The sequence below is a fragment of the Plectropomus leopardus genome, chromosome 17, assembly GCF_008729295.1.
Source record: "Plectropomus leopardus isolate mb chromosome 17, YSFRI_Pleo_2.0, whole genome shotgun sequence".
Lineage (NCBI taxonomy): Eukaryota > Metazoa > Chordata > Actinopteri > Perciformes > Serranidae > Plectropomus > Plectropomus leopardus.
The window spans coordinates 25,995,370-26,011,192 of NC_056479.1; the positions used below are offsets into that span (position 1 = coordinate 25,995,370).

General features: G+C 41.2%; 1 protein-coding gene and 1 long non-coding RNA gene across 2 annotated transcripts in view; both read left to right on the forward strand.

Moving 5' to 3' along the window:
• Nucleotides 1-339: 339 nt before the first annotated feature.
• LOC121956154 lies at nt 340-9,638 on the forward strand. Its single transcript, XR_006106677.1, has 3 exons — nt 340-541; nt 3,278-3,392; nt 9,566-9,638. It is a non-coding gene; the product is annotated as an uncharacterized LOC121956154 (long non-coding RNA).
• Nucleotides 9,639-11,023: 1,385 nt separating this feature from the next.
• The window catches only part of tnrc18 (trinucleotide repeat containing 18), an 83,160-nt gene continuing 78,360 nt past the window's right edge, over nt 11,024-15,823 (forward strand). Inside the window, exons 1-2 of the mRNA XM_042504477.1 lie at nt 11,024-11,146; nt 12,817-13,160. Coding sequence (XP_042360411.1) covers nt 12,953-13,160 — 208 coding nt within the window. The 5' untranslated portion in view covers nt 11,024-11,146; nt 12,817-12,952. The remainder of the gene's footprint in view (nt 11,147-12,816; nt 13,161-15,823) is intronic.

Genomic DNA, 15,823 nt, shown 5'->3' on the forward strand with positions numbered 1-15,823 from the left:
ATGTGTGTGTGTAGTGTACTGTGTGTGTGACTGAGCGCAGCTACACTTTATTCTGCTGTGCTTGTCGGGGTTGTGTGTGCAGGTGTGAGCGCTGCAGGTGTTTGTGAATGAGGCACTCCAGAGACGGCGCAGAGGGGGACCAATTTGTCAGAAAATGAGGCTTGCTGTGTTCCTCCATTTACTTCAGCTGTGCAGCTTTACTGCAGCTCGACCGGTCGAGGTCACCGATGCACACGCAGGTGTCATCATCATCCAGCAGGTGGGGCTGCTGCGCTGCACGAGCGTGTTTGGCGTCCAAACTGGGTGAAAGGCAAGAAGAAGGCTAGCACTGCTGACAGAAGGAGGCCAGCAGAGAATAATTGATCATATTCAAACACAGTGGCTCCTGTTTGTGTGTGCCTCTCAGAGATTTGCATTCTGCCGTAGAGCTTCCCCTCCGCAGATATCCCGCTGAATGATATTTAGTGTGACTGACTGACAGCAGCTGGATCCGGTTGTTTCTGTCAGTGAGCCGCTGACTGACGCCAGGCTCTGAAAAACGGTCAGTTGGCTCATTTTGAATCTCTTGTTTTGTGTCTGACTCTCAGTCAAATCAAATATAGTCTGCACAAGATGTTTGCTTTCCATGGTCTTCAGCAGAATTAAAGGCAGGTGCGCAGCTTGTTTTGTTTGGGGGCCACCTCTGCAAAATGACAGGGGGCCAGGGGCCAGGATTTTCTAGTTTCTAGTGTTTTTGTACATTTTTAGAATTTAAGTACACTTCCTGGATTTTAGGATGTTTTGGGGATTTTTTAACATTCTTAGATTTTATGACATTTCTAGTATTTAAATATGTTTATAGGATTTTGGAATGTTTCTTGGATTTCTAGGACATTTTTAGGATTTTAGGATGTTTATAGGACCTAAAAATTGTATGATTTTAAGAGGTTTCTCAGATTTTAGGACATTTCTCAGATCTTGGGATGTTTCTAGGATGTTATGATATTTCTAGGATTTTAGTACCTTTCTAGGATTTTAGGGTGTTTCTAGGACTTTAGGAGGTTTCTAAGACATGAGGACATTTCTAGGGTTTTGGGATGTTTAAAGGATGTTATAAAAATTGTAAGATTTTAGGATGATTTTAGGATTTTAAGAGGTTTCTCAGATTTTAGGACATTTCTCAGATCTTGGGATGTTTCTAGGATGTTATGATATTTGGAGGATTTTAGTACCTTTCTAGGATTTGGGGATGTTTATAGGATTTATAACATTTATAGGATTTTAGCAAATTTCTAGGATTTTAGGGCAAGCTCTTCTGTGATGCTGTTTAATGCACTTTGACACCTTGTGTACGCTAAACGTACAAAAACAATTTCCAGTGTGAATCACTTTATTTTTATTGTGAATTAGAAAATGTTTGAGGGTCCAGATTTGGCCTGCGGACCGTAAGTTGAATATCACAGAATAAAGGATTTATAGTGGCACTTGATAGCAGATGTAAAAGGAACAGAGAGACAGCCAGTGTCAGGGTTAAAAGGACGTGTGCAGGCATTTTCTATTTTTTCCTTGAGGTTTCAGCAGCCCTGACACATCACCACTGTACATTTACTCAGCAGGAGATGTGTCTGTTGCATCAGTGTTTCCTTACGGTTGTGGCGAAGGCTCGGTGGTTTTTCTTGAGAAAAAGCCCCACCATTTCTCAGTGCTCCAACCGCACAACTCAGGCACAGAGACAGGCACCAAAAATACACACCATGTGCAGTGCAGGCGCGCTGAAGCACCCTGCATGCACAGTTGACAACCCCGCCCCCCCGCGCCCTGCCCCTCACCATCCCCCAGCCTGGTTTGAAGCAGATGGGAGTCACTCTGCTTTGACTTCCATGCGTGTCCTTGTCCTGGTACCATTCTCCGGAAATAATGATGTTTATTTTGATTTGATCCAAATAGAATTTAAACTGCAGCCTTTTGGCGTTTTAACAATTTGTTTGACAGCGACAGCACTCAGCAATTTACACAAATACAGCAGATGTTGTGAACTCTAACTACATGTAGATCTTGGACTTGGTAAGATGTGGTAGGATTTTCAGTGTATTTACTTTATGTGTTGTAATTGTACCCAGTCGCCAGAATAAATGTTGACATTGTACATTTCTGTTAATAAACAATATGTTACATTTGCACATTATTTTGCAGCAGATTTACCGAAACTTCATGTCTCAAAAATGCTGTGGTTATCTTAAAACACCCACGTTTGGTGGCACAATCCCAGCTAGAAACAAAACAAGATATTGCCAAAAAAACACCTGCTTATGGTGGCACAATTTCCTGTTGAGAAGCAGCATTGTCATCAAACAAAACCTCAGCTGAAAATGCAGCTGAGTCTCTGTTAAAAATAACTGCATTTAGTGGCACAATTCCAGCTGTAAATGATGTGATGTCTCAGTAAAAAACACTCGCTTTTAGTGGCACAATCACATCTAGAAATACAACAATATGACTGTAAAATACAAATACTTTTGATGACACAATACTGGCTAGAAACTAAAGTGTATCGGCAATTGGTGGCATGACTTGATAAACAACACCCACTTTTGGTGACTCGATCCAGCCTAGAAATGCAACAATGTATTAGTGAAAAACCACTTTTAAGTGGCATGTTTCCCAGTGCAAGTGCAAAGATGTCTTGATGAACAACACCCAGTTTTGGATGCATGAACCCGTAGAAACACAGCGACGACTCAGTACATAAACACCCGTGTTTGGTGACATGCTGAAATGCAGCTACGGGTCATTAAAAATCAACCGTGTTGGTGTTTGTTGGTCTTAAACAGCAGTCTGCAGCTTGGTAAGCATCCTGCCGCTTAAAACCAACCATCCCCTCAACCTCCCAGTGACAAGCTCAGCTCATTTTCATGCAATCAGAACTACATCACCTGGAAACGTTTATATTATACATATGAAATGTGCAAATATAACGTATTTGTTTGCAGAAACCTCAGATGCCGACATTTCTTCTGGGGACTGGACTGCTTCTGCTGCATGTGTGGCAGCTCAGTCCTAATAAATTAATAAACTCACATCTATGTAATGTATGAGAAGCACATACACATACATGCGTGCATTTCACTATTTCTGCACACTGCAACATCCAAACATTTGAAGTACAGCTAAAATGATTGAATCAACCACTGAAACCTAAAATGAAAATGAATATTTGTGTTGACAGATAATCTTGTGTGAATGAACAGTGTGTGGATTTTCTTTGTGCACTCATGTAATCTACCTCTACATGTTTCAGGGTGGTGTGCGTGTGGCCGGCCGGCTGTTTGTCCTCCAGCAGAGACCTCCTCACCCTCCCTCCCCCCCTCCAGTCCACCATAAAACCCTGCAAGCCACTGTCTGATGATTGACAGGTACCCCATGAGAGCTGTGTGTGTATGTGTGTGTCTCAAGTGGGGGGTTGGTGTGTGTGCTGATGTCAGTCATCTCAGACTCAGTGGCATGTTTACCGCATATATACATACTCTGTGTGTGTGTGTGTATTTGTTTGTTTCATTCAATCAGAAAACATGACACTGCAATTAGCCTCCCTCACGTTCATGTAGCTGCGTTGTGTTGCTGCAGTGAAGCCGCAGCACAAGTCGCTCTGATAACAACACAGTGCTCATGTCAGGCGTGAGACAAGGTATGATGAATGATTTAGCACTTTGGACATGCAGGTGCTACGTGTGTGTGTGTGCGCGTGTGTGTGTGTGTGTGTGCGCGCGTGTGTGTGTGTGTGTGTGCATGCGTGCACGCGTGCACTGGTGTGTAAAAGCATATTGGGAGGGGTCACATAAAATATCTGGACTGTTTATTCCTGCTTTTCCTTTGTCCAGTTATAAAAATATTGTATAAAATATAAATTTAACCCTTTAAACTTGATTTCTTTCAGAAACATAAGTTACAAATTACAGGTTACAAAAAATTTAGTGGAATATATATATATATTAGTTCATGTTAAAAATAACAACAAAAATAATAAATAATAACAAGTAAGAAATCACCAAAAAAGGAAAGAAAAAAGGTTTTAAAAAGGTTAAAAATTAGATTATATTAACATAAAAAATAGATTAATTAATTAATTATGAGAGATAAAATAGGTAATAATAATAATAATAACTTTTCTGGACATTTTACCCTTTTTAAAACAATTTTGTTATTGTTATTCATATCTAATAGTCTTTCGCTCTCTCTTTTTAAAAGCTAATTTCAGGGTAATAATCGTGTCTTTTTACCCTAACTTAATTTGGACATCTCTTGCCAAGTTGCTCATTGCCTTTTCAGCCATGTTTTCAAAAGAAGTCAAATCAATTTGCTCGGGTTTCAAAGGTTTCAATGAGTGTGAAAGGTGTTTAAATGCAACACAAGAGAGCTGATGTCGTTCCAGGTTCAAAGGGTTAATGTGATCATAAATTCAGACTTTATTATAACCCCCCAGCCCTAACTGCTAACTGAATACTGTAAAAATAAACTATTTTTGTTCTGTTTTATCTTAAAAAAAAGTGTCATGGCTGCCATAAAGCTGACTGAATTTGAGAAGACACGGTACCTCAGACTGTCTTCTCAAATTCACTCAACTTAAAATGTGAATGCAACCGAGTTTTTGAGTTGAAACAAATAGTTAATTTTTACAGTGAAGTGCTGTGTCTGAGGGCCGGTGCTTGTGCAGGGGGACATCTTTCCGTGTTTATTTATTTATGTATTTCTTTTGCACAGAGGACTGAACCCCCAGCTGAATTAATCAATGCTGTCTCTGCACTGCGTCCCCTGTGGGTTAACGCAACAAACGCCTGGAGAAAAATCAGATAGCCTGGCCGCCAAATAAAATCATTTACCTGATCCCTGAACAGATAGCACAGAATTAACCCAAAACCCCGACAATGATATTTGGACAGCCACGCTGCTGCTGGAGGTTGACGGGAGATGTTGAGACAAAGATAAGACGCAAATGACAAGAAAGAAAAAACAGCCTAAAACTGGAGTCAGGCATAAAAAATGTTCTGGTTCTGTAATCTTTGGTCGGCAGAATAAAAACAATGTTAGGGGGGTGAAAAATTGGCTGTGGTGTGGTATTGACTCAGCAGCGTTTCAGGCTATAAATCATGGTTTTCTGTACTTTTCCACTGTAGAGCCACAGAGAGGACGAGCTCGGGGCTTTCAGTGGGACCAAAGAACCCAGTTGGTGTATAGGCTATAAAAAGACATAATCTACCAAATGGTCCCATCTGCTGCTGCAGTAACGCATCACTGGGATAAGCCTAGAAATAAACAGATCTGTGTTATAACCATTAAATGAGGAAGATGCACATAAACTGCACATTGTTCTTCGCTTCTTGTTAATCTAAGAGCACAATAAAGAATTATGAATAAATCTTTATTGGATGATTCTGGCTGATGGATGCCAGGCTATAAATATCTAGCCACGCTGTCATAAGTTCATTTAACCCCTAGAAACTCAAGCAAATTCATTATATTTCTTTCAAAAATAGGGCTAGAAGGCAATGAGCAACATAAAAAAGGACAAAAAAAATGCAGGAAATTAGTAAAAAGCTACAAAAAAAATTACCTAGAAATAAACACAAAGAAGGAAAGAAAAATAAAAAAAGATCAAGAAAATGACACAAAAAGGTGCCGGAAAAAATAAATTAAAAATATATATATTTATTTCTAGTTAAAACAGTACAAAAATAGTCTATTTCTTAACTTATACATATTTTTAATATGTAATCATAATGACTACAAAAATAATTTTCTGGACATCTTCTCTCTCTTTTCTCTCTCTTTTTTCCTCTTACATTTTCTTTTTTTGTAAAAATATTTTACAGGTCTTTTTCTTGTCACCATTTGCTAATTTTTTGCAGTGTGCTGGACATTTCTTGTCAAATTGCTCACTGCCTTCTCCCCCATGTTTACAAAAGAAATCAAACTGATTTCCTAAGGCTTCAAAGGGTTAACATCTTGTGAAAGGTGTCTGAAGGCAGAGAAAAACTGATGTTGATCCAGGTTTCAAAGGGTTAACTGATTATATCTTTTAACTGAAGTTACTATTGAATACTGTGAAAACATGTCAGTGCGTAAAACGTGCATATGATGCTGGACAGGAGTTGTGCGCCGGGAATCATAAATTTAAATAAACTGCACCTCCACTCTTCAACACTGTAAAATCTTACTTAAAATAAGTTGATTTAACTTAAAATAATCCTGGGAAGCAAATCTGACTACAAATCTTAATTTATGTTTACTTTATATCAAAGTGTTAAGTATACTTGAAGTTAAGTCTTATTTATTTAATTTTGTGTGGTTGTTGCAACGTTAAAATGACAAGGCGGTGTACCTTGTTCTTTCTAAGTGTTAGCAACTTCAGTAAACCAAGTTAGTCTGACTTAACTCGATCATCGCAGAGAGGACTTTGCCACTGATTAAGTTAGGAGCTCTGCCAGTTCTGTTGTGTTAACATGTTTAAGAAATATGATGTACAAACATGACTGACTGACTTGCAACCAGCAGAACACAGATATATACACATCACAGTAAACTTTGTTTAAACTTTATTTGTTTACTGAAGTTGCTTAAACTTAGGAAGATTTATTTTATTAAGCTTGTCATTTTTTAGTTTCAACAACTTCACAAAATTAAGTAAATACAATTAAAATTTGAGTAAACTTAACAATTAGATACAACGTAAATATCAGCTAAGAGTAATAGTTACATTACAACTTCAAGGCAATTGATTCCTAATCAAAGTTTTATTAAATCAACCGGGTTTTAGCAACCTGTGCTACATATCTATATTCTGCTGGTTGCAAACTAGTGAGTCAGATTAGTGTTTTTTTTAGACATGTTACGAAAACAGAGCTTGGAGATCTTCTAATGTCATCAATGATAAAATCCTTATTGTCGTGACCAAGTTAAATCAGACTAACTTGGTTTATTGAAGTTGCTAACACTTAAACAGAACAAGGTAATTTCACTCCCCATTTTTAAGTGGCAACAAAATTAAGTAAATATAACTCAATTTTAAGTAAACTCAACTTTTAGATATACAGTTAACATCAGCTAAGAGTAGTATTTACATTTAGTTACATTTTTTTAAGGCAATCAGTTTTTTTTAAAGTAAATTCAACTTGTCAGGTTTTACAGTGAAGAGTGCAATAAAGATTTATGAATTTATCTTTATTGGATGATTTTGGCTGATGGATGTCAGGCTATAAAAAATTAGGATTGTCACATTCTGTCATAAGTTAATTTAACTGACTACATCTTTAAATTGACGTAACTGTTAAAATAAATCAGAAAACGCGCGTAAAATGTTGGATAGATGTCGCGCGCCTTATTTTATTTATTTATTTTTTTCAGGAATTATAACTAATCTCTTTCAAAAATCTAAATAAATACCACGTCGACTCATAACAGCAGCCAAAACCCACCTCAAAGTGCAGATAACCCCCCACGACCGCCGCGGCATCTGACAAGAAAAACAACATCGCGAGGATGAAACCTGCCTCCTGCTCGCGGGGGGAAAGACAGCAACAATAGGGCCCTAATCTAAAGGCATTGTCTGAATTCCCAGTCGGAGCGATTTGGAGAACAAAGGCTGGCTTGGTCCCCTCGGACGGCCCGGGACGGGACATCACTCTGATCTCCGCCTGGTGACTCCCTCCCCGGATCCCGTCGGGGCTGACAGGCGCTGCGAGCAGACGGGTCAGGGCTGCAGCTCTGCGGCCTCGGCGCGGTGCAGAGGTTGTTTTTTGCGTAAAGACGCACGACCGAGGATGTCGCGACCTCATCGAATAACGATATTGCGGAACAATTTCTCCGTTACGGCCGTTTGCATGCGCCCGTATCTGTCCTTCCTGCTCTCCGTCCCCGCTCTGCTGTCTGCCGGAGCGCTTCCTCTCCCTCACCGGAGCGGGTTGCCTTGAAACCGGCCGCAGTGAGGAGGAGGGGCCGCAGGAGAGGAGGGGAGGGGGGTCACATGGGCAGCTTGAAACCGCTTCAGATTTTTTTAATCAACATTTTTTGCAACGATGTAACGCGGAGCGGCTCAGCTCAAAGGAAACTTATGGACGATTAAAAAAAAAAGTAAGACAGTGTTGTGCACGAGGCGAAACGAAGGAGGTCATGTTTTTTACAGCCTCAGTTCACACCAAAGGTCGACCCCCCCCCCTTCTGAATTTCAGCACTAAATGCCACTTTTTCTCCTCTTCTCATGCAAATCTGTGTGAAACTCCACTGATTATACACAAGGAGACATCCAGTGTTATACTGCTTGTTATAGTCATTTGCATACGAGAGCTTCACTGATGGGTGAGAAATGGTGGAGAATCACAAATATAGCATGGGCACAAATATGCAGAGGGCACGCCACCTCCTCTACACAGACACAAGATACACAGTTTGTTTCTTTGTAGTCGATGTGCATCTTGTTGTGGTTATGGTTTTCTGATAGTCCTTCGGTTGTCTTTGAGGCAATTTTGTGTCTTATTGAGGTAATTTTGTTACTCTTTAAAGGAAAATGTGCGTCTCTGACGAAATGTTGTGTCCTGTTGGGTAATGTTGTGTCTTATTGATGTAATTTTGTGTCTTTTGGGGGTAATTTTGTGTCTTTTTTGGTTGTATTTCCTCACTATGTAGTTGTTTTAAAAGTTGATTTTTGTCCTTTTAACTCTTTGGCCCCCTGGGATTGTGCACGGTTTTCCATCCATGCATGAAGGCAACAACAATAATAATTCATGGCTGACATGACAAAGATACAGGATGCCTTTGACCTGTGAAATGTGCCTGCTGACCAACCATAGTGCTAAGTAATGGCTCACAGTTGAATAGCCTGTTTAACACCAATTAATACATAAAACAGCATTTGATGGAGTGAAGATAAAGGTCTCATCATCCTGCCGCTCAACAAAGTGTAGGCTCCACTTATGGGACACTAAGCTGCACTTTAATGTCAACAATCTTCATGGTGTTTAGTGCAAAAAAAAGATTATTGGTATTTTATTGACTTCCTCTCAGCCCTCATTGGTGTTTTTGACTTGCAAGAACAGGCTTAATGTCTGTGCTGATAGGACGTTCACTTTTCTTTATTCCATAAACTAAGGGTGTGGGGTTTTTGGTCAACATTTGGGGGGTCACATATAAAACAGGAAGTGTGTCCCTCAAGAAATGTTGAGTGTCAAACTCCTATTTTCTGCAGTGTGGTAGATTTTTATTCACCAGTGTGTGCCTTTTCTGCATCGTTTACGGTGGAACTGTACTTCCATCCTGTTCTCATTCCCACATCATCAAATACTGAAGCTTTGTTGCATCCTTTTGCGTGTGATAACACCACCAAAGACACCCTTTGGCATCTTTTTTTGATGCACCAGGCTTTCAGCTCACTCCAGTGTAAATCCATTTGCAGCGGTATATGATGGTGGGAGCTGGAAATGAGTACGGGTTGGTGTTTCCTTCCCTCCGTCATGCTTAAGTGATTCATATTCTTTCCATTTTATGGAAGAGTCACTACGAAGTCACTTCATAATGCTACCTTTGTGTTTTTTTGCAGAACCAAACAACACCGCCAAACAATGATGCTCCTGTGTGATTTTAGACAGCAAAAGAGGCGTGAAGAATGGGACATGTCAACCTAGGACATCAGCCTCTAGTGTGACATAAAACATCTGTGTCTGCTTTCTAAACAATAACAATGTCATAACATGGCAATAAAAATCATTTATCATCTCTGTTATAGGGTGGTTGAGCTCTGGACCCCCACCGTCCTGCCAATTTGTGGATATTTTCGGCTGCAACTTCTTTTTTGAGTTAGCTACCAAATGCAGCTAGCTGCTTTTTAAACCTCCTGGCGTCGGGTTGAACACTAACATGCTGTCAAAACGTCCCAACCATCCCAACTGTTCCTGCCAGATTATAGGTGGAACAACTCTGTACCCCCGATCTGCAGTCGCTCCATTTCTACAGAATGGCGAGGCGTAATAACAGTGCAATACAAGGTACAAGGTAGATTTATTTGTCTCTTATTTTAAACGTAGTCCTAAAGAATGAAAATAAAATGTGTCCCTAAATCCTGCTACATCTTTTGGCACTGAAGGAGGACTTTATGAGTGTCACAGCCTGAGGAAAGAAGCTGCTCTGTAGTCTGGTGGTTATAATATTATATTGGTTATAATATTCCCACCTTGAACAGGCAGTGTGAAAGAAGATTATGAGTTGCATTCTATAAAATTGTCAAAATTAAAGTGCTATTTTCAAGTTTTATTAGGGGGGGCGAATGTTCAACATATTAAGGGGAGCACTGCCCCCAAAATATACGCTTATGTATGCATAATAACCATATATGAATAATGACTGACCTATTTTGAGTCATCTTGGGTTTGTAGATGGGAAAACGAGGCCCAAATTGAACTGAATGATTCAATTATAGCAATTAATTTGAAGGGCCTTTAGAAACTGTGAGACTATTATCTCAAGTTTTTGATGTTTGCATCCGAGCTTATTTCGGAGGAGAGCAGGGGTGTTAAGGAAAAGTAAATCACTGACTAATTATCCACTGCTTCCTGGTGAGAAGAAACCGAGGCCCGCACTACATTAAAAAAAACGACTGCTATATTTTTTAAGAGTAACAACGCCCCCATACTTCCCTATCTTTGAGCGTCTATTATAATTAGCGTGGAAATGGGTGGATTGGGGGGGGGGGGGTGGCCTTGAAACTGCCCCCCCCCCACCCCTACTAAAAAAAAAAGAAGCCCAGTGCTTGTTTTGATCACTCAGTCTTGAAGGGAGAGGGGACCTTGAAACGGCTCAACCTCCTTGCTCCATAATTGGTTTTATAGTGCTGGCAACTGGCCAGGATGGGTTTTGTTTTTTATATACTTGAGGTTTGATTGACAGCTCGAGCAGCCAATCAGAGAGCAGCTGAGAGGGCTGGTCCGGGGAGAGGGGGGCGGGGCTTGAAAAACAATGCTGTGTTTCATTGCTGAGGAGTTTACGGACGCGTTAGGGGCTCGCGCTCCCCCCAGTTATCCCCCAGTTTACCTTCGGACGAGCCTGTAATGGACTACTCCAGTTCTCCCAGCAACCTGGACAGATTTTGAGAAACACTTTTAGCTCCTGGTTTTTCAACATTCAAGTAAGCGGCCGTTTTTCTTCTCCTTTTTTGTTTTTTATTTTTGGCTTTTTCGTGTTCCTAAAGTGTCTCGCGCGGGTTTAAAACATTCTTTCGAACGTTAATGTTAGTAAAAAAAAAAAAGGGCGCGGAGGTTTTTTAAGCTAACGGCGTTTAGGGTTTTTAACGGCTGTTGTCGGTGTGGAAAAATCGTACTTTCTAGACGTTTCCGCCGAGAAAGTTTTGCGTGTCGTTAATGGAACCGTGAAAAGTTTGAAACGTGGCTGAAATGCGGAGCTCCGCCGCCGCGCAGCGTGGAGCTCGTCCGAGACGGGGACAAGCTAGCTAGCCTCCCGGGTGCATCTCAAAGGCGATTTAAATGAAACATTTTCGGTGTGAACGGAGTTTATTTTCGGTAAAAAACAGGTTTATTGTGTGGTTGGAACAAACTATTTTTCAGATCCCGCCCGCCTGGATATCACGAGTCGATGCTGTGATGTTTGCTTGCAGCCTTTGAAGGTTAACTCGACTTTTGTCTTGTGTTTATCTAAAATCACACAATTCACAATGTTTTACTAGTGTTTATGATCGGACAATATGTGGAAAAATAGTTACACACAAAAAAAACTAATCAAAATTTCACCCTCTTGTTGCCTTCGGATAGAGTCGCATTTGCTTGTTTTTCTCCTTGAAGTAACTTTTATTTATTTATTTTGTCTCCTAATATCACACATGCACATGTCTGCGAAAGGTGCCTTTTATAATCTGTTTTGCAAAATGATTAAAATCGACATTTTTAGGATATTTAAGACGTATTACTCGGATCGATGCTGATTAAACTGAATATCCGTGGATTTTTCATCAGAAAACACTATTAATATATCTCAATAATAGTTCAGATAATGTCCTAAAATCATAAAACGTCGACAAGTTGGATATAAAATGCGGTTTTAGTTTTTAAACATTACACAGGGAGTGTTTACGGGCTGGGTTTTGATTTCTTTCCCTGTGCTGCTGCACCCATGTCCAAATACGAAGTATCCCGGACTAAATTCGCATCTGTGGGCAACAAAACACCGCTAACCCCGCTGATTAATGATGCAGGCTTTTGCAACCTTATTTATTTTTAACCCGTTTGAAATTTATATTTGATGCGCCTCCAGTATTTATGGTGTATTGGTTTACAGGGGCGACTACTCGGCCCATAGCCTACATTGCTGTTTTCGGAAAACAGCTGGGTAATCGGAAAAGGGTAGAATAGGCTGTTAAAATTTGACCGTATGCGTTTCCAATCGCATGATCGCTGGGTGTTTTTATGGCCGGGGCAGCTGAGCAGCTGGCCGTCCCTCTGCTGGTTGTGTTTCCCCGGGAAGCGGAGCCCCGGAGCGGCAGCCTGCCTGCTCGGTGCTCGGTGGGGGTGGAGCGCTGCTTGTCCGCTCCAACATTAGATCATAATATTGTAGATTTAAGTTAAAGCTGCATTAAAGACCCGCAGTTTGGATACACCAGGAGCAACTCACACGGTGTTACTGTCGACCAGCGTTTAGTTTTTGAAGTGGTTTTCCAAACTGCGTCATTGCACATATGGACCGCCTGTTCGCTGGAAAGAGGAGAAATCCTAAAACTACCAACAGTTTGTTCAGTGTGTCTTTAGATTATGTACCAAGCGAGTGTTTTCTTGTTGTGTTTTATAGGTCAGCAGGATGGCTGAAAAGGAGCTCGACTCGCCTGGAAAACTAAAGACATTATTATAGCCAGAATTGGCTTTTTCGGAATAGGGGGCCTATCCGAGCGGACTATTTCTTTTCACAACTTTCCCCACTGTGGATAATGGATGGCAGAGATTTTGGACCTCCCCGATCCGTCCACGTACCACCTCCGTTGTTGGCGGGGCTCGCAATGGAGTCTCACCGACTCGGAGCAGCAGCAGCAGCCGGGAGGATCCCTCCCTCGCCCGGTCACTTGGGCGCGAGTCATCCGCCGCCTCTCCATTCCGGAAAATTCCTGCCATCGGCCATTAACCTACATCCACACCACAGTGAGTACACGATGCTTGAATACTGTACCCAAAACCCCCGAAATGATGAAATATTAACTCAACCATGCGCAAAAATGCGCGCAGTTTGTGGCATCATGTGCGGTCATCGCTTGGATGTCGCTACGGCTTTCCGTGGGAAATGTACCCAGCTGTAGATTTCATAAAGGAGGTGTGGCTGTTTATAAAGCTGTGACAAGTTTCAGATGTGAAAGTAGGGGATCGTGTTCAGGATTCTCCGCCTTTGCAATGGTCAACGCATTAGCGGAAAATTACCCGGCAGTTTGCAACGCGCAGCGGTGGGTTTTAAGGCACAAACAGGGCTGACTGTTGAGGGTTGTGGTGTGGGTGTTGTTGCAGCAGTGTGCAGGTCAGGGTGCAACGGTCTTGGATTGCATGTAGACCATTACACCGTCATTGCTGTTGGAGCAGATGCAGTTCATGTGTGAGTGTGTGTGTGTTTTGGGAGAGTGGGGGTGGTAAAGTTGCGACCTCAGAGGGATGACAGACCACCTCTTAACCTTGTTGGGGAGGAATTTCTGGAGTGTTTGTGAGAGCGAAGGACGGCTGTGGTTCAGTCTGGTGTATTTGGAGTAAAAGCCGCTCTCCTGGAAAATTTGGCAAATGGCTGATGCTGCTTTTAGCTGCATTTGTTCCGTTTGTGTTGGACATCCCTGCTGCTGCTTTAAACTGGGGGATCTGTGTGAAGGAGAGAGAGATAAAGTGGGTGTGTGCACTTAAAGGTCCAGCGTGTAGGATTTAGGGGGACTATAATGGCAGATATGGAGTGTATTCTAATAAATAGGTTTTCTTTATTGTATAATCAACTGAAAATAGGGATGGTTGTGTTTTCGTTTATATCTTAATATGGAGCGGGTCCTCCTCCAAGGAGATCACCATGTTCCATCGCCATTTTTACAGTAGCCCACAATGGACAAACTGAACTCTAGGTGCACTGCAAAACATGTAATAGTGAGGGCTGGGAAAGCTGTTTAAATAGAGTGTAATCTGTCAGCCAGCAGCAGCAACCACGTACCTGTCAGCTGACAAAACAAACAATGTCAGTCAACAAGACAAAAGCCACCATAGCTTTTCTAGTTAACAAATAATTGCCTACATGGTCAGTAATGGTCACAGTATAATTACATTTAAGCCTAAATGACATTCAACATTTTGCAGTTTTATAAGTCTCCTTTTATTTGTTTGTGTTTGTTTTTGATTTGAGGTCATGGTGATGTATATGCTGCTCTTAACACATGAATCTGCCAGCTACAGTACCTGTCAAATGATGCTCAGACTCCATCTACTCAACGCACTGCAAGCGTACACCAACGTGTAGATTTGGCCATTTCAGTGTTGTTGTTTTTTTTTTACCATTTTAAACCACCTGGTTTATTTGTGTTTGAGAGGAAGAGACTTCTGTGGATAATTCAGCTCCCGCCAAAAATCTCCTCAGTGGTGAACACTAAAGGAGTCCAGCTCCAGCTGGTTGCAATATGCAATCCTCACTGCTAGATGCTACTAAATCTTACACACCGGACCTTTAATTAAGTAAATGCTGGATGCAAAAAAGGATGATTGTGATGTCTTTGTCCATGAAAGAGAAGGTGTGACATGAACCAGGAAGTTGCTCCCTAAAGAAAACCCCCATGTGTTTGTTTACATCATGTAGGTGTGTCTATATTGCCTGTAGTCAGTGTACATCTGCGTGTATATCTTACTCCCTGTTGAACTGGTGATTTTACTTTCGCTAACCGCACACGGATGCCTGCTCCTGCTATTAGTAATAGAAGCCTTGAAATAACATCATGCAAAAGAAGATAACAGTGCATGTTTGCATACAGGATTTTGTGGTCAGTCAAAGGGGAAGTCAGAGCGCCGTCATCAAGGTTCAAACCATACGTTGTGTAGGAAAAATAGGTCTGCTGTGTCTTTTAGAAAATGGAAAGTCTGACAAACGCTCTCATCGAGTTACTTACTTACATCCCCCTGAAGTCATGTAGCTGCAGACAGATACAATTACAGATCCTCTGGTTTCTTTTCAGAGGTAAACCCCGCCCGCAGATAATAATATTCCAGTTTAGTTGTGTTTTCCCCCCCTTGTCCTTATCGTTGAGCGTGGGTTCAATGCAGCACTTGTCACTTTGTAGCGCGAGGTACTAGAGGTATAGTAAAGTGAGGCAGTGCTCCCAGGGCAGTGCTCTGATGAAGCGTTAATTTGACACACCGACAGAGAGCCCACACACACACACACACACTCAACCTGCACACAAGAAAAGCTGTCAGAGATGAAATCAACGCGCAGCAGGGAGCGTTTGGATGATTGATGGGTGTACCGTGGCAAAGAGATGTGCCAGTTTATTGCAGCTAGTTGAACTGATTTCTGCAACGCTGGAATAACAAGGAAATATTTGCAGGTGAAGTGATTGGATGTGCTGCAAACCTTGCAAATACCTTTCTACGGGGTTCCCACAGTCATGGAAAACCTGGATAAGCCATGGATTTTCACAACCATGTAATAAATTACATTAATGTAACATAGGACAAGGGTTTTTTTTCTTTAAAAAGAATTGGAGATGTTTTTTGAGATTTGTACCGATTTTTTTTAAATTAAAGCATGCGTTTGGATGGCATATTTTCTTTAAAATAAGTTAAGTGATTTTTTT